The sequence below is a fragment of the Centropristis striata genome, chromosome 11 (genome assembly GCF_030273125.1).
Source record: "Centropristis striata isolate RG_2023a ecotype Rhode Island chromosome 11, C.striata_1.0, whole genome shotgun sequence".
Taxonomy (NCBI): domain Eukaryota; kingdom Metazoa; phylum Chordata; class Actinopteri; order Perciformes; family Serranidae; genus Centropristis; species Centropristis striata.
The window spans coordinates 18,737,809-18,762,893 of NC_081527.1; the positions used below are offsets into that span (position 1 = coordinate 18,737,809).

General features: G+C 39.6%; 3 protein-coding genes across 5 annotated transcripts in view; 1 reads left to right on the plus strand and 2 right to left on the minus strand.

Moving 5' to 3' along the window:
* Window positions 1-1,668, minus strand: part of LOC131980612 (adenylate cyclase type 1-like) — a 40,757-nt gene extending 39,089 nt beyond the window's left edge. For both annotated transcript variants that reach the window (XM_059344870.1, XM_059344869.1), the window contains exon 1: window positions 572-1,668. In XM_059344870.1, the coding sequence (XP_059200853.1) occupies window positions 572-1,180 (609 nt within the window). In that variant the 5' untranslated portion in view covers window positions 1,181-1,668. The remainder of the gene's footprint in view (window positions 1-571) is intronic.
* A 13,637-nt stretch (window positions 1,669-15,305) lies between these two features.
* Window positions 15,306-23,374, minus strand: LOC131979777 (NAD-dependent protein deacylase sirtuin-5, mitochondrial-like). Of its 2 annotated transcripts, XM_059343793.1 has the most exons (10): window positions 23,238-23,374; window positions 22,035-22,154; window positions 20,887-20,991; window positions 20,206-20,339; window positions 19,544-19,769; window positions 18,638-18,725; window positions 18,436-18,489; window positions 17,016-17,139; window positions 16,778-16,893; window positions 15,306-16,301 (listed from the first exon to the last, which is right to left on the minus strand). In XM_059343793.1, the coding sequence occupies exons 3-10, from the start codon at window positions 20,984-20,986 to the stop codon at window positions 16,229-16,231; spliced, it is 915 nt and encodes a 304-aa protein (XP_059199776.1). In that variant the 5' UTR covers window positions 20,987-20,991; window positions 22,035-22,154; window positions 23,238-23,374; the 3' UTR covers window positions 15,306-16,228. The 2 variants fall into 2 exon arrangements, with proteins under 2 accessions (XP_059199776.1, XP_059199777.1); XM_059343794.1 differs by lacking the exon at window positions 23,238-23,374 and having other exon boundaries at window positions 22,035-22,172.
* Window positions 23,203-25,085, plus strand: part of LOC131979776 (phosphatase and actin regulator 1-like) — a 61,503-nt gene continuing 59,620 nt past the window's right edge. Inside the window, exon 1 of the mRNA XM_059343792.1 lies at window positions 23,203-23,431. Within this exon, the coding sequence (XP_059199775.1) occupies window positions 23,320-23,431 (112 nt within the window). The 5' untranslated portion in view covers window positions 23,203-23,319. The remainder of the gene's footprint in view (window positions 23,432-25,085) is intronic.

Here is a 25,085-nt window from a genome sequence, read left to right on the forward strand (position 1 = left end):
TCTATTTTTTTCTCTTGGTAGTTTGTATTTACATGTATATTCACATTGCAATTAGGACTAAGTGCAGGACAATTTGCTTGATAACACAATGTATTATATAGATATGTATATCGTGGATATGTATGCATTTAATGACCTGGGGATGGGGAAAGATACAATTTACTACCATTTAATTTTGTTAGTATGTGGACTTACTTACAGGTGTGTTATTATGGTATTTAGGGAGGGCGAGAATTCACTGTTTCCGCCAGACTTGTCATTGTCATCTTGACTTGTCATCTTAAATTCTTCTTCATGGCCCCACAATTGCACTTGATATATTGGCAGAGTGGACATGAGCTAGCTTGTATTTCTTGCATCCAAGAATTTGTCAGATTTGATCAAAGCCCGAGGAAATCCCATCAAGTCAAACCACAGGGAGCTGTCCTTGGTGCTGAAATGAAGTCTAAATAGTGTGTTTCACTGCATGGATCTACAGTATACTTAGTAGGCCTATAATATATGTGTGGATTATTCTCAAATTATGGTGTCAACATATAATTAACAAACAAGTTAAAAGGCACATACATACCGTTCTCCATAGTTTCTGTGTTTTTGCTGTGACGGAGGTGGCAGTCACAATCAAATGCGAGATGGAGACCATTATTCCCAACAAAACAGCCAACAGTGTCCGCACAGGTAGGAGCGCGTAGGCGACGAAGGTGACCAGGATGAGCTGCCACACGCCTTGCTCCGGGGACGTCGGGGGCTCCATCCCCATCGCGCCCAGCGAGAAGGGACAGCACAGGAAGGAGAAAGTGAAGCCGAAGAGCAGCGTCAAGTTCACAATCTGCTGGAGCTGAGTCACTTGCAGGTACTTGACGTTAGTTACGATGAACAGGGAGACGAAGATGATACAGTGGACTGGATGGGACCCCTTGGAGATGGTGAGGCTGGGGCCGGACAGCAACTCCACCACGGCCAGCGTCGAGGACATGAAGATGAGGACGGCGAGGGCTTTGAGGGTGGACGTCTGCTCCAGCTTCAGGTTGTAGTTCTGGAAGAGGGACTCGAGCTCCTTGCAGTCGAACTCGTCCTCACACGCGATGGTGGTCAAAGGGACGCCCGTTGGACAGTGACTTCTCTTCCGCCTGGTTTTGACTTTCTGAAACGGTATTTCCTCCATGTCAGTGCCATTCATAAACTGAATACCTGCTCACGGCTTAGGTCAAACGGAACACCGGATCCCACGCCGACACGGACCGGAGCCAACGGGGAAAAGACGCGCGCAGCAGGTCTGGAGGCAGAAGCGTCCCAGATATATAGAGCCGGAGACTGGCCGGTGGCCACAGACGCGCTCCACACTATCCACAGGTTGAATTATGTTGTTCGGAGAGACCAGCTAGCAGAGAACCCTTCATGTCCTGGCTGTATTCGCACGCAAAAATACATCAATTTTTGGTCTTTTAGGATTCGTTTGAGCGCCACATGAAGAGCAGCGCACACGACGTCTAGTTCAGATGGTAAACGCTTTTTGCAAGGCTCAGATAGGATCACGCCTGCGCATTATGAGGTGAAGATAAGACAGGTCTCAGCTACTCAACACACAGTCAAGACGATTTGACTGGCGCGGCTGCAGAGCTCCCTTCACCAATGTGACAGAAGAGTGCATACATCATCCATAATGGCAATGTCCTTTTCTTTCCCACCTACACATGTTTCCATTATCAGACCCTGCGCAATCTAATTATTTTAAATATATACTGATTCATTTATGCTCTTCCTTTTCCTGCCTCACATGTAGAGGAGAGACAGATGCAGGATTAATACTGTATATCAATGTTTTCATACCATGATTCATGAAATTCTCGCTAAGCTGGCAGCTACTGTGTTTGCTTGGCACCGGGATGAGATAACATACTTGCATACCATTCATCATATGATTTCTGAGTTGCCAGTGAGGCAGCCCTCACCATCAGCACCCTCTTGGCATTCAGGGGGTGGTGTCTCATTCATTACCAGGGGAAGATTAGTCATCCGTCACAGGCTGCCGTTGCCATGACCCGTCAGTGCCAGGAAGGGTGTAAGAAAGTGACAGATGGATGGCCCATGCCAAAGTCCAGCACTCTACCATGCTACCAGGACACTCACATGCAAGCCTTCTGTTCCTCTCTCTCTCTCTCTCTCTCTCTCTCTCTGTCTCTCTCTCTCTCTGTCAGCTGTTAGTATCCTTGCTTTCACTGGTCTCACTCAGCTATTGAATGAGTGTATACAGTCTGACAGGTAAACAGAGACAGAGAAATGGACGGGGTGGTGTAGTGAAAATAGAAGCAGAGAAGTAAAGTATTTGGCAGCCAACCAAATCCGGAGACAAAAAAAAGAAGCAGTGCTTTATAAAAGACCAGTCTGGCCACAGTGAAACATCAAAGCCAGTGTTTCATGAGTAAAAAAAACATACTTGCATGCATTTAAGCAGAAACATCTGGACTGAGTTGATGCTGTAGATTAGTCGATAAACCCATGACTGTATTATTAAGCTAAAAGTCAACTATTCTACAGTCTCAGCTTTTCAGATATGATGATTTGCTGCTTTTCTCTGTTTTTTAAGCCATTTACATTCAAGTGCCAAGCAAATTTTAAGTGAACTTTTGAAATATTACAAAATAGAAAGATGAATTAAGCCGTATTTCAACCAACTGGTTTAGATCAAATTAAGGTCACATAGCCAGACCTTTTTCGACAGCACTGTGTCAGCACTGGCTGGCCCCATTATTATTCTGCTATTGGGGAAAAAACCTTCAGTTTGTATAGTTTTCTTTAAACCAATACCAATTGTCTTGGGCAGTGCTGGATATTACAAAATCAAATATTTAGCGTGGTAGCAGAAGGGGAGGAAAACAACAGGTGAGAGTCACAACCAATGGCAGGCAAAAAGTCTACATTTGGTTAGTCAAACTAGGATATAATAGGCTGCAGCGTTGTTCTGTCAGAAGTTGGCGCTATAGGCTATGTATAGCTGTGATCTGTCAGTGAACAGAGTAGGAAAATGTTGCAAACAAGGAGGCTAAAAGAAGTCACAGGGTGAAATGGCATCAACTTTTGGCGTACGGCACAAGCACAATGTAACTGCAGCTGCAATGGTTACAACAGACTAGAAATAAAGTTTCCGCTCAGGTGCACCCTGTCTGGCAGAACCAAGTTGTTCTTTGATTGTGTGCCACCTGTTAAGCCTTTTGGCAAGTGCAGACCAGATTTTACCGTACATGTGTTGTATCCCAATAATACCATGCCATTCAACCCTATGAGTTCTCTTTTTTTGCGTCATGATCACTGCCCGATCTGTACGGGAAATCAGATTGTTGTGTTAAGCGACAATGGCTGAGGTAAGGCATTGACCTTGAATGGCTCGGGTCAGGATAGCCCTTTGTTTAGGGAATAAGACCTGAACAAATCGGGTTTCCAGTATGGATCGGGCAGTGACATGGCCACCAAACCCATATATGAAAGGAAAATGGGGAGAGGTCTTCCAGCTTGTATTGGCCATGTTTTGTGCTGTCCAGAGACAAAACCTAGTTAATATATTATCCAGAACAGAGGACAATAGCTGATCAGTCATGTGAGTTAAATGTTTGCGACATCAGGTATTTCCATATCCCATCGAGTACATCAACTCTTTTTCAACCAAGGTAAATATTACTTTAAGAGTGTAAAAACCAAAGGAAGTTATATTGAATTCCAATGGTTCCATTACCATTTAGCTTTTTTAACTTGTAATTTGTGAATGGAAACACAGCTATTGTATTGATTTAGATGTCATTTAGGAAAATATGACAGACTTTTTTCAACAGTCTTCTGACATTTAAAGACCAAACGATGGCTCAAAAATAACCAATCTCTTTACAATGAAAATTATTGTTAATTCCAGACCTAGCTGATATAAAGTGAAATCAAACTTGCAAAAGGTTTGCCGTCACATATAATCATTTGTCAGGATATTGTTGTGTCCACAACAGTGGCCCTTACCTTCCCCTCTTGTCTGCCTGCCAGTCTCACTCCTCTGTGTTATCTATCCCTGCTCCTCTGAGGGAAAGATGTGGGACACAGGATGTAGGACACATTGCTTTCAGGCTGATATTCTGTCTTATCTACAAGGTTTTTACTCTTGTCACTTTCCACCAGACTTTATTAGCTGACACACACACTGATGTGTTACTGTAGCTTGCCTGTCAGTGAAGGGGATACTGTAACAAGCCCGAGGTGATATGCAAATGAAACAAAACAGCGTTGTCATTTAAAGTCTGTCGAGTGGTGTGTAATTAATCTGGCATTGATTTTCTGTCATCGCACTGATCAATATTTCAATATTCCTTGTGTAGCAGCTCCTAAATTAATCTCGATAATGAGCGCTGCTATTTTTCAATTTTGGAAGACATCTCACATTCCTTTGATGTAAATGTCAAACTGTGCATTCAAACAAGATGAAAATCTGACATTCAGATTGGCATTTATGTATCTGCACATGCAGGTTTGTGCTATTTTTCCCAAGCATACTTTTATTGCAAATTATTGTTGGATACAGTCAACATTAGCAAATAAGAGCAATGTTAGTCTTCCATTTTTCTTCTAATAATTTTACTTATGTAAGACGTATATGTAAAGCACATACATCTACCACTGTAACAGAATTAGCACCCATTGCTTGTAACATGCTTTTGAGTAAAAATATAATTCAGATGTCCAGAATGAGACATGGAGGTTGGGGCCAGACTGACTCTTCCATTTGTTACATTTGCGTAGTGCAGCCTATGTATTTAAGAAACTAAAAGAACTCTCATTTGATGTTGTTTGTGGTGATCCCTGTCGACAAAACGGGTGGTGTATATTATCCAATCCAATCAATCCCCTTTATTTATATAGCACAATTTTAGCAAACACAAGGTTTCCAAAGTGCTGCACAAACAATAAATACATAACACAATACAAAGAGTATTGTATTGTAGTAAACAATAGATCAGTAAGATGCAATAAGATAAAATAAATTAAAAATGGGATAAAAATAAATAAAATAAAATGTAAAATGTACTGCCCGCAGAAAATAAAATATGCATGAATACAATAAAAACAAAAAATCATAAAATCATAAAATCAACATAAAATCAACACTCTATGTGGTGTTAAAAGCCAACGAGAAGAGGTGGGTTTTAAGAAGAGATTTAAAAAAAATAATAATATATATATATATATATATATATATATATATATATATATTTTTTTTTTAATCTCTTCTTATCTTCTTCTTCCTATCTTCTTATCTTCTCTTCTTATATATATATATATATATATATATATATATATATATATATATATATATATATATATATAATACATATTATATACCTGTCTAGGAGGAAAAAGGGCCATTTTTAGGAACAATTTTGAACCCTTTAAATCCTGCAATTTACTCCATCTACTGAATGGCTGACCACAAGGTTGACTCGTGTTTTTATTATGCAATTCTTAATATCAGCCATAACCACAAAACATAATGTCAAAAATAAAATTCTTTAAAGATACCTCCCCATGCTTCCTTTTAACTGGCAAACATACTACTCAGTGCCATTTTTACCTGTGAATGGGACCTAGGGACAAGCGTTAAGAATAACGTTTTATAATTATGGTCTTGTTTGCATATATAGGTCATATAAAGGCATCAGTATTAAACTGAGACTGTTTCATAACCAGTTAAAAACCCCTTGCTTTAAATTGAATCAGATAATGGCTAGCACTTACAGAGCACTGTGGAATATTCATTCACATGTTTCCCAAATATCTCAGTAAGGGGAAGCCCCATTTCTGTCCCCCACTCAGATCTAGACCTTCTTTCTGGTTCTCTGTGCTGACTACTTGGCTTATAAGTGTCTGGTTAAAGATTGATATCAGACGTTTTCATCCTGGTTTAATATTTATTATAATTTTTTAAATGCATGGCGTTGTAAGAAAAACTGCAAATCTAGATTCATGAGATTTGATGTTGTTTTGGAGTTCCTGCTTTTATTTGACTGACAGATGGTTTCTTTGCGTTTGTGTGAAGGCGTGCAGTATTTCCAGGAGGACCACTTGGCCTGTTTGTGACCAGGAACTGGGAGAATGAGAGCAGAGGCATCGTACAGTATGAAAGTGTTATTCCCTGCACTTTTTGATGGCTTCAGGTGTAAGTGCACGGTCACACTCTGCTAGCCCTCATCTTCTGAGAACAAAGAGAGGTCTTATGGGAGTTCACACCATAAAGCTGCACTCCAAGGGCGTCGGACAAGGAGACAGCAGCCTGTTCCCTGCTGCGCGCCTCTACTAAAAATCATCTTCGCTTCCTCCATGTCTGCTTTTTCTATTTCTGTCTCCTGCTCTTTCATTACATTAAAAAGACATCTCAGTCTGAAAGACATGAAACAGCTGAGCATCTAAAATGGTGTAAAACAGATGATTATGTATCTGACATATTTACATTGCAAAATCGTTATTTGAATAACAGCTTGATGACTCAACAGCTTGAGCTCTCTGGAGCAATTAAAATCTTCTCCGCCACATGTCAGTTGTATAGCTTCTTTCCAAAAGCTGATCTATAGAGCATAAAAGATCTTAGCAAAAGCTTGCAACCAAATTTGTTTCATGTTGGGCCTTTGGTCATGTTTCAAATATGGCTTCTCTTGTCGATTGAGCCGTGAGAACTGTCACCATCTTTTCTTGCTGAAAAGATTTACACGGCCTTTAATTCTCCAACCAGCAGGATGTTTCTCACACACATTGGTTTGTTGCAGGAGGGGCACAATGGGATAAAAAGCAGATGAATGAAAAAAAGCATAGCATATTAAAAAGAATGTTCAGAGCTGCTGCCTCCATCTAAACACTGCTTTACACTCGCTGTCATCAAGTGATCATCTGTAATGATAGCCCAGCACCCGGCAAGTCCCACCAGTGTGCAGATGTGGATGAGGCATTGCTGGTCTTATAATCACAGACACATTGGCTCAACACCAGCAAATGAAACAGCCAAGCCAGACCCAAGAGGGACTGGCAATGCATGTTGTGAATTAGCTAATGTCAGCCTTAATTAAAACGTGCTAAGAAACAAAACACCTTTTTTCACGACTGTCAGTCAGGTGTGCTGCTCCTGGTTTCCTCAGAGAAATGGCAAAACTACGAAAGATGGAGCACTCTGCGAGAGCTTTGTATGCATGAGACTGTACGCCCATAACACGGTGATGAATCTGTTTCTTTTTTCTTTACTTATGAAATAGAACAGAAAGTATAAATCAAATATGGCCACCAGTCAGCTATTTTTCACATAAACTTAAAAGAAATGAGTCCAAATCCAGCCTTGAGCAGGAACCTGCAGAACTCCATTTGTCAGGGCTGAAAACATAATGCACACATAATTACCAAATCAAAACTGGACTCGGGGAAAAAATCCACAAGCTTATCCTTCATTCAGCACAGAGAATGATTTGTCCCCTCTGCAAAACACATCTACAGTCACAACAGATAAATGCAGGAGCTATGTTACCCCAGAATACAAAGGTTCATCTGGAGATGCACCTGTCAGTTCAGTGTCAACAAGGTCATCGGGCAGGTTTGGACCTATTTTAAAAACCTCACTAAACTAAATCACAATCAAACACAGTTCAGCTGTTTGCCGTGTAGGTATTTGTTGGATGTATTGCACAGTGTAGAAAGAAGATGTGTTGTTTTAAAATCTGTGATCAGCATTTTACTAAATTAGTCTCCATTTTGGGATCAATTCGCTCATCCTCACCTAGTAGATAAAAAAAACATTATTTTGTGAGTAAAATGTATCGAATTTGGAAAGTTTGAGAAATTAATTTAATTATCCAGTTCCTGATCAAAGATATATCTTTTCTTCCATAAATATTTCACAATCTTGCCTTCCATATAGTCTGTGTGAGAGGTATTGTCCTATGGGGAAGCAAATCCTTGGTATTATGCAACTAAAAATGTAAAAGTAGTGTCTGTAAATGCAGCCATGTTTCCATCTAAATGAAAGTCTACTGAAGTCCCTGTGGGGAAGAGATCAGGTTGGTTGGATGGGTAAAACAATCGAAGGCCTTTCATCCAGGAGGCATCTGTTCATGTTCTGTTCTGTAGTTATATCACACACTTGATGTACTTATTTTAACCCAAACTAAAAAGGAGAGAAGGAACTGTAAATAAAACCTAATTTGCTCGGTAAGGATGGTTAGAAATCACACCATCAAATGTTATCCTGATGCATCACCTTCCTTTCCAAAAACAGCATATATGATCCCGTTTTCTCACATGACAGCTTGCTGATTACAACCTTTTGCTTATCAACCTACACATCTAAGGGAATCGTTCAGCGTCTCCTCCATTACAGACAACACCACCCTTCTAATCTTCCACTCACATCAGCATTGCTAATGAGCCTGACAGCTAGAGTATACTGGGTATGAACACATTTAATATAAATGCAGGCCATGAAGTGAATAGGATTGTGTGAAGAAAAAAAGGATTTTCTGATTCTCTATGTATTTATTTCTCTTTTATAAAGGTGTGGATTATCGTAGGATGCTTTCTGTCAAACAACTCAATCTTTGTGATGCTATGCTGTTTCAAAGCATTGCACTGTAGACCGGAATTCAAAGGCTAGTGCTGCAGAGTAGAACCCCCAGCAACACTTAGCACTGAAAAATGATGCAGCAAGGTCAGAAGCTTGTTTATAATAACAAGAAGTAACAACTGTGGCTGTTTCGCATGTGTCTGTGTGCAAGCTTAGGATGGATCAATAGCCATCAGGTGCATGAGATTCAAGTGCAGCACCCTCCCCATTGTGAAATCCTCTTAAAGCTTCTGATAGTTCAAGTAATCTGGGAGAGGCAATGTGTGAGTGTGTGTGTGTGTGTGTGTGTGTGTGGGTATGTGTGTGTGTGTTTGTGTGTTTGTGTGTTTGCGTCCAGTCCATGTGCCTTGTCCCCTCCCACAAAGGCTGCCTTCCAAAGTATCACATGCCCAACTGAATTTAAGTGCTTGAAGTGTTGGACTGTGCAGCGGGAGTGACGGAGACGAACACAGGCAGAGACAGACAAGAAAAGAAGAGAGGTCTCCAAAAAACATGGCCATCATCTTTATTGTTCTCATTACATTGTAGGCTACACACCAAAGTTATTGCTGAGATCTTGAAATACCACAAAATTAAAAAAACAAAATGGCCAAGAAACACAAGCAGTCAAAAGTGAGCACTCGCTAAATGTTCCAACAAGTCCTCCAACTCATTTGACCACTAGGTCATTTGTGCCTACCCTCTAATATGACCCACAGGGGCGTTTTTTCTTAATCAGCGCCCCTACCGGTGGTAGTAGGCCAAAATGTCCTCATACCTAAATGTAACAGTCACAGTTTTAAACATGGTGAGCATTGTGAAACTGTCTCATTTTGGTTAAGCTCAGGCAACACAACTACTTTATTAGGCAAAGAAGTTGAATTTGAATGCCAACAACAGTACACAAAGTAATAGTGAGAGGGTTGTGTTTCAGACGAGGGCTGTGTGTCAATGTTACAGTGAAAAGAAACACATCCAACATGCTAATTCACATTCGACCACATCGTCTGATGTGCCGATCACCGGGCGAGAAAAAAAAACAGAGCCCAACTCCTTAATGCTGCTGCTTTCAAGCAGCCAGATGGAGTGATTTAATCTTTTGTTAAATGCCCCCTTCACATGAACATAAATAATAGGCCAAGCACGCTCTGACACCACCAGTGCTCTGAAACACAAAACAAAACGTTATAGGCTGCAAAGGGCCTGCTTATTAACAGGCCAGTCTGCTATTTAACGTTGTTACACATGCAAAGAAGCATACAAGCACAGACACTAAAATACAGTCATATTCAGACTGTTTTGAGCAGGTGGATCAACTTGTTTTGCCACATCGACTATGCCGCTGTGTGGCTGTATGCTGGGTGAATTTTGCTAATCAGATCAATGTAAATTTGGACACCCTGTACACCCTCTGTCTCTGCTCTGCTCTCAGTGGAGAGGTTTAGGCAACAGAATGGCTTGTTTAGGTCTGAGAGAAGATTATGGGTTGGGTTAAAACATGTACATCTGTAAAGGCATGATATAGTTATGTAACTTCACTTAACTGACAAGTTAGTTTTGAGAAAGTCAACAATGACTTTTGTTTGACACGGGACACAAACAGCAGTCTCCTGTGTTTGTTTGGGTTAGGATTACCCTGTTTGACTCGTCAATCCAGTCTGGCTTCCTTGCCACACGGACCTTATGGCTTGTTATACTGCATCACCTGACTTTCTCATTTGTTTCTGTCATAATTTCTACAGCCACTAGTGTTTACTGCATAACAACAAACGTGAATATGGGTCATCGTAAGCTGCTCGAAACTATGTCCAAATGTTATTGGCAAACTTGGGGGGAGGGGGCGTGGGTTAAAGATGGTTAAAGTGAAGATAAATGAGGAGAGAGAGAGAGAGAGAGAGAGAGAGAGAGAGAGAGAGAGAGAGAGAGAGAGAGAGAGAGAGAGAGAGAGAGGCAGAAATGAGATAAAAAGCTGAGACAGCTGGAGCTACCCATCCTGCTGGCAGACACCTACAATGAATATTGAGTGAGTCAGCTGAGGTCAGTTAAAGAGTACTGATCTAGGAAACAAGCAAAAACAGAGCAGGCTGATTGGAGACGTAACGGATGAGACTCATCGACACTTGAAAAGGCCTGATGTTGAATAGGAACTGGATATTGAATTTCAAAGACACAAACAAGATTCAGCAGGCAGGGTGGGGAGAGCTTCCTCTTATGTGTGCCCTGTGCTGCTGTTCTCATAGGAGCCAAATACTTCTCCGGTGATCAATAACCAGGAGAAAGTGGCCGCTGGCCTTGATCCTAATTAGTGCAGGGTTAGAGCAGATTAGCTTGCACCTGAGCCCCTATCTCAGCCTCAAACAACAGCTCCCTCCCAATCAGGCTACCTAGAAGCACCAGCATCAGCATAATTCAGGGATATGTTGTGGGTGGGGGAAACACACCACAGCCTGTATATGAAACCGTTTCTCACATCTTGATTATTGTTCATCTCTTTGTGGGGAAATCATCCAGAAGACCAAAAATAAAGCAACACAAAATACATTGTAGGTTGGGGACAGGTGGTTGTTTTAAAGAAGGGGTGTGTGTTGGGTGATTAGTGCCATCGCTACATTTAAATAACGATGGTTCTCATGGCAACGGAGCGATTAGCTGTAAACCTTTGGTATCACAGCCAAGTCTGCTAAACACAAAGAGTTCAGGGAAAGGTTAGGAAGAGGAGACCATGAGATTAGAGTGCTGCTAGCTCTGTGTGTGTGTGTGTTTGTGTGTGTGTGTGTGTGTGTGTTAGCCTGCACGTGAGACAAGCCCGTCTCCACTCCTGTGTTGTGGATTGACAGTTGCTATAAATAGATAATACCTAAGCCTCTGTCGGTCTGTTTGCCTCTTCACCGTACAGCCAAATTAAATATTATAAGCTTATAGTAAAATGCAATTTATTTTGAAAGCTCATGAAATTCTATATATAAACATTTTTTGCAGGCTGTTGGTAATATTCTTTTATTCCTTTTTTTAAAAAAGGAGAAGAAGAAAATAAAAGTGAGGGACACATTCAATCAATGGGATCTGGACATGAGAAGACAAAAATATGAAAAAGAATTATACTGTACAAATAGAATTAAAATATGCTCACTGCATTCACTTATCTCTCCTCTTTCCATACACCTTTTAAAATCTGTAGACTACAGTTTTTACTCAAAATGCACAATAATATAATACACTAAACACATAACCCTGCTAGCGATGTCTTAAATAATGATAAAATTGGTTATTTTATTTCAATAAAAAAAACATTTTGTACAATTTGTAAGTGGATATGTTGCTTAGAAAGATCATTGCAATAGAACAGTTTTAGTGTTAATTGATTGAATATTCTTTTCAATGTCCCAATACATTTTGATCAAGTAACCCACCTATGTAGATACTAAGGGGTGGCCTTTTATTTGGGGTCATTCCTATATTATCAGGGTCCTTTATTCCCAGGTCCATACAGCACATTAGGGAACCTGAAAAAGATGCTCCTCAGCTCTGAATTTGCTACATTTGAAAGGGATTAAGGTTAGGTATTGGGATTGACTGGATAATGTTTCTTAAATATTTCTTGAAAAGGGTCAGATTTGACCTGAAGAAAATAGGACGGTAAAGAAATTAATAAATGTTATAGCTGGAGAGCATAGAACCCCCTTTTATTGTGACTCCAAGCAGGTGATATTAAAAAATCTGGTTTGAGCAAATTTACTGTCCACTAGCAATGTACTAGGGGACAGGGAGACAACGCAATTACATTTTGTAAGTGTGTTTTTCATGCCAGAGACACACCTGCTAAAAAGGTTGAATCATCAACATACAGAAAAAGTTACATTCACTTGTATATATTAGGAAGAATAGGGGTCCTAAGCTCGATGCCTGTGGGATGCCATTAAAACTGTATCTACCTACTGAATATGTTTACTTAGGATTTAAACAAACTTTAGGTTATAACACTCAATTGCCTCTAATTTATCTTACAATATTAAATAATTATAACTGTATATAATGTAGCTATGTCTTTAAGACTGACTTGAGTCTTTGTTTCACACTTTGGAGTAGATGTGTAATATTTGAACACACCTACTCAGTTTCGAAACACAGATAGCGTACTCCCATGAAGCATGCCATGCCTAACACACATTGACAAGCTCTGTGTAACAGTAAAGCTACAGTATGCGTATCTGTTTAATGTTCACAGCTCCTCACCAAGCCTGACCTGGTTTGGTCTGACACTTCTGCCAGTCTGCATACAGAATAAAAAAAAATCACGCCAGTGCACCCACAGAACAAACACACACACACACACACACACACACACACACACACACACACACACACACACACACACACACATCCAGCTGGCCATTAAATACCACTCAGCTTCTTCCATACACAGAGACTGCAACAAAATAAGTCACAGACACTCACATTAAAACCAATATATGCCTACACACAGAGAGAATCCATCTCCCGGTCAATCTACCACCTCATTCAAAGAGACAGAGGGATATTTGTAGAGCTGACACCAATGACGATGAGTCTATTAACCCGAAGGCTTTTGGGTCAGACAAGAACCTTTCCACTTCTACTTCTTCATCCCTCCCCACTGCATTCAGTTATGAGCTGTAGGACTTGGGAGCAGAGTTGTCAGCTCTCTGGCTGCCTCGTTCACATCAGCTCCAGAAATGACTGTATCAGACGGCTGAGATTTCTCTTAAGTGCTCCTCCATGTACTTTTTCTACTGATGACAAATGGGCCTTGGCCTTACCTCCCCTTGAAGGGGAAGCAGTGGTAATAGAAGAGGAAATGAGGAAATCTAATCACGGCAATGATGATGATGATGCTGATATACATTAAGAGGTGGGGGTACTTTCTGGACAAACAGGAGGATTTGATTTGGATACTAATTGTTGAGCAAAGAAGGCAAGAAGGGTGGTGCCACAGTGGCGACAGAACACAAATTTTGGGAGAAATGGTGCTGTGCATGTGCTGTTTCACCAGTGTGAACCAACTGTGGAGTGATTTTGTGGTGCTGAAATGCTGTGTGGACTCATTTTTTTTATAATAAGAGTGCTGAAACTACAGTGGGCATGAAATGAGCTAACCCTGAGTGACTCCCCTGAGATGCTGAAGATGTATTACGTACCTGTGTGTGTGTGTGTGTGTGTGCTTATCTCTCTACTAGCTCTCTTGAGATAATTCCTTTACGACTATCATTACATTATCATAACACTGTCTAATGAACATAACCTTCCACAGCTAATTTGAATGACTCCTAGACCTCTGTCTCTCATTTCCACTGGGTGACTTAACCATGTTAGTCCAGTCAGTCAATGAAGACAAACACATTTAGGAGTTGGATTTTTTTTTCTTTTGCCTTTCAGATGCACTATGACAGATGACAGTGTTTCCAAAGTTGGGAGCTGGGTCCCACAGATGAAGTTGCAAGATAAATCTGCAACACATATTTTTCAGTCTATCCTGTTATTCTCACCTTTTTTCTTGTGAATCACCAGACCGCTTCAATAGACGTAGACACAGCAAAGCACCCGTTAGTTAGGGATATTTTGAATGCTAGCGCTAGTTTGGTCAGCAAGGTACATGCTTAATGTTACATTACCACAAGGTGACTAAAATATTAACTTTGAAGAAATGAAAACACACAAACGGTAAAAGTTGCAAGAGGAAAAAACACAGTATGCTGTGGTAGTGACTGTTGATCGAAGGTAGCCCTCTCTCTAAAGCATACCCTGCTTTATCGCTAATTTTACTCTAAATGGGACAATAATTTACAAAAAAGAACATCATGCTGTATTGAAGAAGACTTAAAACTAGCGATTAGGACCATCAACTCATTAGGAAAATGTTCACAGCGGTAATAATAATAATAATAAATAAAGTTAGAAGAAGGGTAATTTTCTCTCAGACTTTCATACATTCCTATTTCTTTTTGGAAACAGTGGCGCCACCTGCTGGTCACTGGAAAGAATGCAGGTTAAAGGCACTTCCACGTTGGCTACACTTTTTCGACTGGGAGGTTGTCACTTCATAATTTTTTTCAGGGACTATGGTTAAACTGGTCGCAGCCAGTAGACATTTAACTGGTGACAAATTATCACAAGTTGACATTGATTTGATTAAGCTGTGAAAAGGGGGAAAAAAACACTGGGGAAAACTGCCCTAGGCGGCAATATAAAACAAACCAAACTCACCCAACAATCACTTAAAATTACCACAAAAACAGAAATACAAGGAAACTTAAAATATATCGAGCTTCCTATAAGAGAAAGGCAACAGATGCACTCTGTCGTATACTGCTCTTCACCTCAAACTGTTTCCACTCTCAGCTGCATTATGATTGAGGTTGATACCGTTTCTGCAGCTCAGCTCAGCCGCAACAAATTCAGTTCACTGATGGCCTCGGGGTACTTAAGTCTGCGTTTCCCCTCACTCATGCATACTAAGGAAAGAATCTAAGCAGATACAATGTTGGTTTTGGTGCCCCTTTCAGAGCAGAGTTATGTGTTACAGTAAAATCACAGGTTGAGATAGAAAGCTACATGCTGGCATCTACTGTTCATTTTGGGCACACACAGTACAGTACACTCCACTCTGTCTCAGGAAAAGCCACGGAAGCTGTTTCAATGCAGACAATAAGACAAAAAATGTACATTTAGTGTTTTAATAATTACATTCTGTATAATTGCATTGGCAGTTTACATTGTAAGAAATTGTGCGTAACGCTAATGGGAAAAACAAAGTTGTTAAAAACAGATAATCGCGTTATCAAATATATGATTGCTTTGATTTTTAGACAATTTCCATGAAACAGTTGTTAAACATTATATATTTTTTGAAAACAGACACTAAAATTGTATCATGAACATGTAACGATACTCATGTTATAATAAACACATTCAAACAGCATAAGAATGAGATAATGCTGAGTCAGGCTAGGATTGAGGAGACAACAGTATACCTCTTTGTCCTTGGTCAAAAGCAAACTCTGCGTACTTGACTAAATCTGTGTAACATTGGTCGATTTGCACTTGAGGTTTAAAGCTGGCGTTTGGTCAAGGTTGTGTAAACAGTTTAGAAAGGCACAAGATTATGTTACGCTCTGTACATCTGTTCATTCAGCAGAAAGAGAAAAGAGGAATATTCTCCGTTGGCACCAGGAGTAATATGTTCTGATCGACAGCAAAATATGACAATTCCTCAGCAGCATCTAATATGCAAGACCCTCTGATATCTGATGAGATATTATCCTATGCAAATAACTACAAATACATTGCAATTCCCTTTCTTATACCAAGCCGCATAGCTCCTCTTAATTAAAGCAGCACATATGAAAAACTTACAATATCCCATTTCCAGTTTAGCGAGTTATAGGGTATATTCAAGTATTACGAGATCCATCTCAAAGTATTAAAAAGCTCAATTCTAGGCTTAACTCTCCCTCTACCAAGCATCAACAGCAGAGCTGATTTTAAGGCAAACATTAGGAATAAAATACAATATAACCCCCCCAAGCCTCAGATTGCATTAGTTTGTAGAAGAAGCATGGCTGCAAGTCATTTCTATAACTCTTAATGAACCTCAGACTCATGTCTCGCCAAAGCTGGAGGCAGCGTAGTTCCACATGGACCCTCGAAACGATACCTGGGCCACATCACACACAGGAAAGACAGTAACAGTCAGAATCTTAGGTTGAGAGGTCGTACAGCTTTTTAGGGGTGAAATTCAAGCAAATTTTCAAGCACTTTCAAGGTAAGTAAAGCAAAAATGTCCAGTCTTAAGTCTTAAGCCTTAATTGTTACATCTAAATTGTTACTACAAATGAAAATGCTTAAAGCAACAGAAGAACCAGAGTTTATTGAAAATCAAGCTTTTTTAGGGAGCATATTACTAACCTTGAAAACAACAGTTAAAATTAAGAACTTTCAAGACTGCACGAACACTACTCAAGGAAACAAATAGTGGGAAGGAGCCTGAATGTTGCTTATGCTGCCAGTGGATGGCAGTAAATATTAACACACACATGCACCCTTACCCACTGATCTGCTTTCAGCTTTAATTCATATATTTTCATGCCAACTTCCTGTTTTTATTTTAAAATAGTTATTTGATTGACTTACGTGAAGTACTCAGATTTTGGTGTTGGTGTTGTGTTAAATTCTGCCACTGGGATGCCCCTGGATGCAATCTGGGGGCCGAACATGGCTGCTGGGTAAACGATTGAAGATGTGCCCACCTGTGGGTAAACAACAGGGAGCAATGACACCAGTGTCAGTTGAAAATCTACTGTTCAGCATTGTATTTCTAAACAAACATTATTTTACGTAAGACTACACAAAAAGGAGGAGGATAACTCACCACCAGACAGAGATCACAAGTTTCCATCTCTTTTTCCACTTTGGTCAGGAGATGAGAGTCCAGAGTCTCTCCGAAAAACACCACGTTGGGCCTCAGCAGACCGTGGCAGTCTGTTTCGCCACACCTTGATACAGCGGCATCGATTAATTGTGACATTTTGTGACACAACACAAAAATACACATAGACACAGCTGTAAGGCCTGATAGTTATGTTGTAAAGGCAGAAAAGAAGATGATGTGTTAAATGAAGGGTGACACATAAGGCAACCACAGAGAGAATCACTTTCCTGGTGTTCTGTATTGCTCATTATAACCCATGTACCATGTTTGTGTGTACATATTAATTAAAACTCAATTCATCGTTGGTGTGCAGCTCTTTGGCTATATTAGCAACAATTTCTAACCAAAGATCTGAGAGGAAAGTCAACATTAAGACACATTTAGAAACCCTAAATCCATCATATGTAAATAGTAATTGAGTGTTACCCCCAGGTTAACTCAATGCATGGTAACACCTAGCCCTGGGGCCCGGAGTTACACAGAGAAAATATGCATTGTGCACTGTGCAAGTTGCTCTCTATATTTATCTATCTATCTATATTTACTCAAGCAGTAAATTGCAGTTTTCCCAGTTTAGCTCCAGCAAAGAACATGATTTAATACTTTATGTTTTTCATATTATTAATGCCATAGCAATTAAATGGGATTCTAAGGAAATAAAATTAGACGCTTAATAAGAAGCACAATATGTACAAGCCGCTGCAACAGGTGGTGAGGGAGAGATGGGAGAGAGGGAGAGAGAGCTCAAAGCAGGAAAGAGCAGCAGAAGCTCAAAGCGGAGCAGGTGGAGGCAGAGACGATAGTTAATACACTACAGTCTCACAAGCATACAAAATTAATTGCACTTAATCTACCCTATCTAAAGAGTGCAACTGGTAGTATGTAGACTCCACCATTAATCGAACATAAACGTAAAAGTCTTTTTTTGTTTTTTGTTGTAGAATATTCAGATACTTTGATTCTTTGTTATATCATATTATATGTTTGCTGCCATAGAAATGTATGTGCATTCATGGTTTTCTTTCCCACCACAACCTTCCCTTTGAGCATACTAAAAGGGAACTTTATAGGCAGAAAGTTTTTCACGTAAAAATGGCAGACACAAAGTTAAGTAGATGCAAATCTCCTCCAGGTATTTGCACACAATCCTCCTTCAAATTCACATACATGTAGACGTGAGAGACGCACTCTACTGAATGCAGAATGCTCCTAAGATGACAGGCAGACAAAGTGTGTTTTCGGCCCGTTGCACCTGTTTAATAAAGGAAAACTCCAGGTGTAGTGTGCATCAGAAAAGCAGTGCAGAAGGCTTAGTAAATCTGACCCTTGCGTTATTAATATGAGGTGACAGTAATCCCACCTTGGCAGTTTATCCACAGGAATCTGGGCATCAGCAACATCTGGGTCAGGTGAGCTGTACATTAACAAACACAGTGGGTTAAATGACACTTCACCCACACGGGGGGTCGAACTGAAGAAGATCAGGCTAGAAATCCTGCATGTTTATCAGTGTGTGTGTGTGTGTGTGTGTGTGTGTATATGCTAGAGCTGCTGCTTTTTACCCTTTGTCCTTTAGGGCGGCACATATGGGGCTTCGCCTGTTGACGGTCACATGGCCACAACTCACACAGCGCGTCTCCATCAGACTGCCTGCAGTTACACACAGAAAACACAGCTGTTTTTCATTAGCTCAGTAAAATGCTTCAGTCTGTTCTCATGAAGATTTCCGATGAAAAGTAATGCGTCACTGGACAAGATTTTGTGTGCTGAAGCCACTTAGGTCACTAAATGTGCTCCCTTTCACAAAATTAACTGAAAAAAATATTCGGGTCCTCCTGGTAGATTAGCAAGAACCCCATTTTGAGAATCGCTGGTTTATGCCACAATTCACCCTGTCAGAAAACAGAAGGGCCAGACAAAACTGTCTCACTAAGATTAAAATGAGAAAATCCACACCTTCCCTGGAAAGTATGTCATTCCATGGCACTTTGTGGAGTTGGTGTACTGACAATAACATAGTGACTAACTCTGCGGGCTGTTGGGATGCTTGAAAGACTAACAACTTTATTAACAAATTACAAAATGTTTCCATAACACAGTAAAACCATGACATATACTCATAGTTTCCAGTAATCACTGACTATGGAGTCAGGCACAATTTCTTTAATAATTTACTAAGTTAAATTGTATTAATCCCCAGAGAAAAAATAAACATCTTCATAGAACTGACAAAAATAATTACTTTTTTTTATAAAAAAGAAAAATTGGGCATTTTTTCCTTTCTAGATGGCAACAAACTCAAAGCATCAAAATTAAAAAGCATGTTGGTTCTATTTTAGACCCTTGTTTTTCCTATAAAATTAGTTATGAGTACGACAGCAAACCTTTCTCAATCAATAATCAGGATCATGGTTTTTATGTCCTGTGAAATTGCACCATCAAGTGATGCATGGCAGTCTGCCACTCACCATGGACCTTGAGCACATGTTTGGACCCGGCCTGTCTATGGAGGTCGTCTATGCACTGGGTGATGACAACCACAGAGCGACCCTGCTTCCTCAGCCGGGCCTCACACTCTGCTATAGCCAGGTGAGCAGCACTGGGCTTCTTGTTCAAAACCAGCTCCCTTCTGTAATGGTAGAACTCCCAGACCCGAGACGGGGTGCGAGAGAAAGCCTCCGGGGTCGCCAGGTCCTGTAAATGTATCAACAGAGGTTTGTTTTAGGTCCAAACTCACATGTCTCTCAAAAACATCATATCCAGAGGGGAATAATTAGACAGATAACAAAAAGGCAGCAAAGATTAAGTTGAAACACCTCAATTAGAAAGGGAGATTATAATTCTTTGTATGATAGACTATTTTTGATTCTTTCCTGGAGGTAAATCTTTCTGCAGCCCACGACAAGAATCCAGATTATGCAACAAAGATCATTTCTCTCCTTACTGGCTGTTGCCACTGAGATAAATCCACTGAGCTGTGAAGATGTATTATGTAAACATTAAATACACCCACTCCACAGCAACAACTCTGAACCGCAGCTGGAAATCAGACCAAACACAAAACTTTGACCTAAATAAAACAATACAGCCATGCACGGGTGTGTATGTGTTTTGCTTTCCAAGAAATTACCTGAGATTGCCACTTCCTCCACTTCTCATTTTCTCCCCTGAAGGTTGGTACTCCACTCTCTGCACTCACACCTGCCCCTGTGATGATTGCTATGTGCCTAGCTTTGGAAAAGACCTTACGGAATTCAGCCATATCTAGGAAAAAAGGAAAAGCAACATCTAATGAAGTGCTTTATACGCATCTTGCTGTTTTAAAAAACATTGTAAGTATTACAGTTGGTAGTATTGCAATATTTCTTTGCCACAGATTTTGCATTAGTGGAGTCAGGAACAACCGGTTTGAGAAAGAGGTCATGTATGCAAATTCATAAGGAGGTATCATTAGACACTGGTTCATCGACATAGAATCTAATCTGCTCAATAGTTCATTATCTGAATAGTTCCTAATTTGCTGATTCTTGATTTTAATCAATTAATATTATTGCAAAATATCATACAAAAAATAAATGATAACCCACATTCCAAAACAGTTGGGATGGTGTGAAAAATTTAATGTAAACAGAATGCAATGATTTGCAAATCTTTGCAACCTAAATTCAAATGAATAAAGGACAAGGACAAGATATCTAATGCTCATACAGGATGTTCTGACTGGCTGATATCCAATGTTTAATGAAGGCCCAATAATGACCCAACAAAGCAACAAACTATAACCATACAAACCTAATAGCTTTCATTATACCTGAGTTGGGCCTTGCTGTGTCCATCAAAGGTCCTTTGATCACATGAGTGGAGCACATGCGAAGACCAAATGCAAACACAGCTCGATGTTGGAGGAGCATTGTCACTATTGTTACAAAAAACAGAGATACAGATGAGAAACACAAAAGGGAACACAAAATAAAATATATTATTGTGTCATTATCACCAACTAGTTAACTTAATTTACAATATGTGGTGCAGATGGGCATACGTGTAGGTTTTCTTTGTTAATATTAAATGCATTCTAACTTGTCTATGATGAATATGAATATGACAAATCATCTCTGAACCTTAATACAAGTCTTCTTAACAAAGTCATTTTATGCAGTTAACTATTGTTCAAACTTACAGAACTTCACCAGAGGAATCCTAAAATTAAAAGGGTTATCTCAAGTGGGAAATGCAATATAAGTTAGCCTGTGTACGTGCCAGTGCCCTACTAGCATTGCTCCTGTGTAGCAAAATAAACACAAGATATGGCTGCAGGAATGCCTGTAATGTGGCTGTGCAATCAGCGCACTGATAGGCTACTAGTATTATAGCCTACAAGTGCAACAAACCAGAGGGAGGCTGGAAGGTGTGTGCACGGTTTTAAACCAACAAGGTGCAAGTAAAAGTAATAGGCATGTTTTATTAACGGCCTACTTATACAAACGAAAATTCGGCGCGCCCTACAAGTCTGAACATAATTGCAGCCAAATGTGTCGAAACAGGTTTAACAGGAAGCCCGGGTATGCACAAAAGACTTCAATTCAAGACACAGAGCTGTAGACGTCCTGTATATTCACATACATTACTGTTCAACTGCATTACTGTTGTTTTTGGTCCTCTTTAAACCGACTTTAAACAGTCTTTTCCAAAATGCAACCAGCCACTTCACTTCTATCTTGAAAGTACGTGCACCGGAGTTAGCTTTAGCTGACATTTTGCTACCTTTAATACTCGTCGCTTGTAGCAACGTGAAATAAATTCGCTAGGCTTGGGGATTAAATCTTGTTGCGCTCTCTGTCTCAAAAGCAGGAACTAGCGTGCACATAAAAACATATGTATTTGCAGGTAATATCAGCTAAACTTGAACAATACATGCGTATTTAAATGTCCTTGCCTTATTCGCTTTATCGTACGTACCTCGTTTAAAGATATTCCCACTTTTTGGAGCAGAAAGTCACCTCGAGTTAGCTTGTTTACCTCTTTCACTGCATGTATCATGAACGGCCGTAAACGTGTCACACTGTCGTAAATCTTGCTCTGAAAAAAATCCACATTAACTGAAGTTAGTAGAAAAAATGTGTAGTTCAGCAGAGCCATCTGCTGGTAGACTGCAGTAACTGTGATTCATTCAGGATGATTCATTCACTCCCCAAATTAGAGACAGCAGCACTTCCTGCTACAGCGTTAAGGCCTTTTTTGGTTTGTACTGTGTTCCTGTGTATGTTTTGATGCTGCCTTGCTGCGAAAAGTTTCATTTGTATGGGATAAGTAAGATCCGAATTGAAATTGTCATCCACGTGAAACTGTGAATGGTTTTCATCATTGTTCACCTTGTATATCTATTTTATATCTAGCATATCTAGCATATTTTCACCATTATCAACTTATTTTTACAACTTGTATTTATTTCTTGAGGGATTTTTATTATTTTATTGTTTTGTTCATTGTATCCCCTGTTTTTAAAACCAGTGTTATCGATGTGTTTCTATCGTAAAGCGATTTGAGCTATATTTTATCTTATGAAAGATACTATATCATCATCAGCATCAGCATTCATCATCATCATCAGTATTATTATTATTATTATCAATAATAATAATGATGATAATATTATAGTAACGTGAAATCCATTTTTTCTTTCTTTTCTTTTTTCTTTTCTTTTTTCCCCACAAATTAGGCGATTATAAATCATAGATAACCATTCTCATTCATATTATTGACGTGTAAATTAATCCATAAACACTGTAGCTAAAATGTATTTAACTAGGCCTATGGTAAAAACCTAAATCAGTATTTAGCCTATAGCCTGATTGTATTACCTAAATTGCCTTCTTTATTATATATATATATATATATATATATATATATATATATATATATATATATATATATATATTTTTTTTTTTTTTTTTTTTTTTTTTTTTTTTTTTTGCCATTGTCATTTGTCATGTCACATGTAATTTTTTTTATTTTTTTTTTTATTTTTTTACCTCAAGCTGTAGCCTATCCATACCACCAACGCCTCTCTCTCTTTCTCTCTCTCTCACTCTCTCTCGGTGTGTGTGTGTGTGTGTGTGTGTGTGTATGTGTGTGAACTCCCTCCTCCCCATCAGTAGCTACCTCTCAGTGTGAGTGGCCGTGGTGGTTCTGCGTCCGCCCGAGTCGGCCGGCAGTCCTTCTCCCTGGACACTGGTTCAAATTGATGGCGACCACTCCAGACAGCAGCACAGACCGCAGACCGATAAGGAGACTCCGCTCCAAGAGCGACACCCCATATCTGGTTGAAGCCCGACTCTCCTTCAACCTGCGGACAGGTAGGCGCACATCCACCCATCTATCCATCCATCCAACCATCCATCCTTCCCCCAAAATATTCTTGTTAGATGTTGTGCCAGATGTCTTTATGTGGGTGGGTTTGGGGGATTATCGCCTTAGATACGGTCCTGCTTTACGATTGAAACATGACAACAGTATCTCTACAGGCTATTATTCTCATGGACTGGTATTATAGTTTCCTGTGAGATATATCCCTCTGTAATTTATTAATGGGCAGCTCTAAATGTTCTCGTAACACAGAAGGAAATGTTATGCAACTTTGTAACTGACGTGTGTGGCGCAAACACACAGAGGTAGTCCATTAGGTGGCAGTTTTATAGCTTTACGGTTCATGTGTGAATGCTGATTTCGTCAGGGTTTGGTCATTTCTACCACTGTAACTCAACGCAGTTATATAATATGAAGAAGCTTCAACGTGACCTGTAGTAGCAAAAAAAACTGTGGCTGTTGTGCACCAATACCTGATGGGATATCCGGTTTGTTCAGCGTTTTTTATTGTTTTTAATCACCGTATTTTAAACACTTGGAATAGATCCCGCGAATGATGCTCGTGGTGAATAATCTTCAGTCTCCATCACCCTTTACAAAGCGTGTTGCATCCCCTGTTACCATGGTGACTTGGCATTTTATGCTGACTGAGTCAACAGGATTCAGATCTTTTTGCACTACAGTGTTATTAAGCTACACGCTGCATCCAGCTGTCTGCTGCACAGATCTCAGCATCTAATCATCTCCAAAGGATATGTGATGTCTGTAGCAGTCACAGTTTTTTATTGTTGATCACAATTCACCAGACACCACAGTTGTATCTTTAAAATTGCTTGTTTTGTCGGACCAACCAGCGCCAACCCCCCGCAGAATGTTCACTTTACAAAGATATGAATATATAAAGAAATGCAGCAAATCTTCATCACACTTGAAAAGCTGCCAGCAAATCAATTAATCAACTAATCATTCAGCACTAATGTGTTTACACTGTGGAAGGTCAGACTGAGTAGGCTATTCAAAAAAGCTACAATAGCAACAAAAAGAAATTAATTTTTTTTTAAATAAAAAAAATAAAAAAATTTTTTTACACATTTGCAACCGACATTGTTGTCAAGCCTCTCAAAATACAACAATACGCTCTGGGTTGCAGTGATATATCTGTTTCACAGTATACTATTGTATGAAAATGAATGGTTATCATACTGTGTACATTTGCTTATCGACCATATTGAAGAAAAACTAAACATAATCTCATGAACGGGCTTATAAAATAATTTATTGTTATTGTCAGTATACAATGAAATTTTGTTGGCAACAATCAGACCAGCAGCAACAGAATAAAAGTAGAAATAAAATAGAGACAACCAGATAACAACAAGATATAAACACACCTTATTTAAAAAAGGAATATAAATCAAATATAATATGAAATAAATAAAAGTCGGGCATTGCAGGTAGGGTCCAAATTGCAAGTTGTGCCACATCATATCATTTTCTTTGAAAACTTTTTGCAGTGCAATTTATATGATATCCCACGAAATGTGAGGATAGGTGGGCTGCTTTTAAAACCTGACCACAACACATTGTTGGCATGAAGATGATCGCTTTGTACCCTAAATTGCGATCACTGTTCTAAGCATCACA

Coding starts and splice junctions, on each gene's coding strand:
- LOC131979777 (XM_059343793.1), bottom strand. CDS start 20,986: ATGCTCCTCCAACATCGAGCTGTGTTTGCATTTGGTCTTCGCATGTGC. Junction 19,770..20,205: donor GGAGGAAGTGGCAATCTCAG/GTAATTTCTTGG, acceptor ATACATTTACAG/GACCTGGCGACCCCGGAGGC. Junction 17,140..18,435: donor CCTGTGGATAAACTGCCAAG/GTGGGATTACTG, acceptor CGCTGTATCAAG/GTGTGGCGAAACAGACTGCC.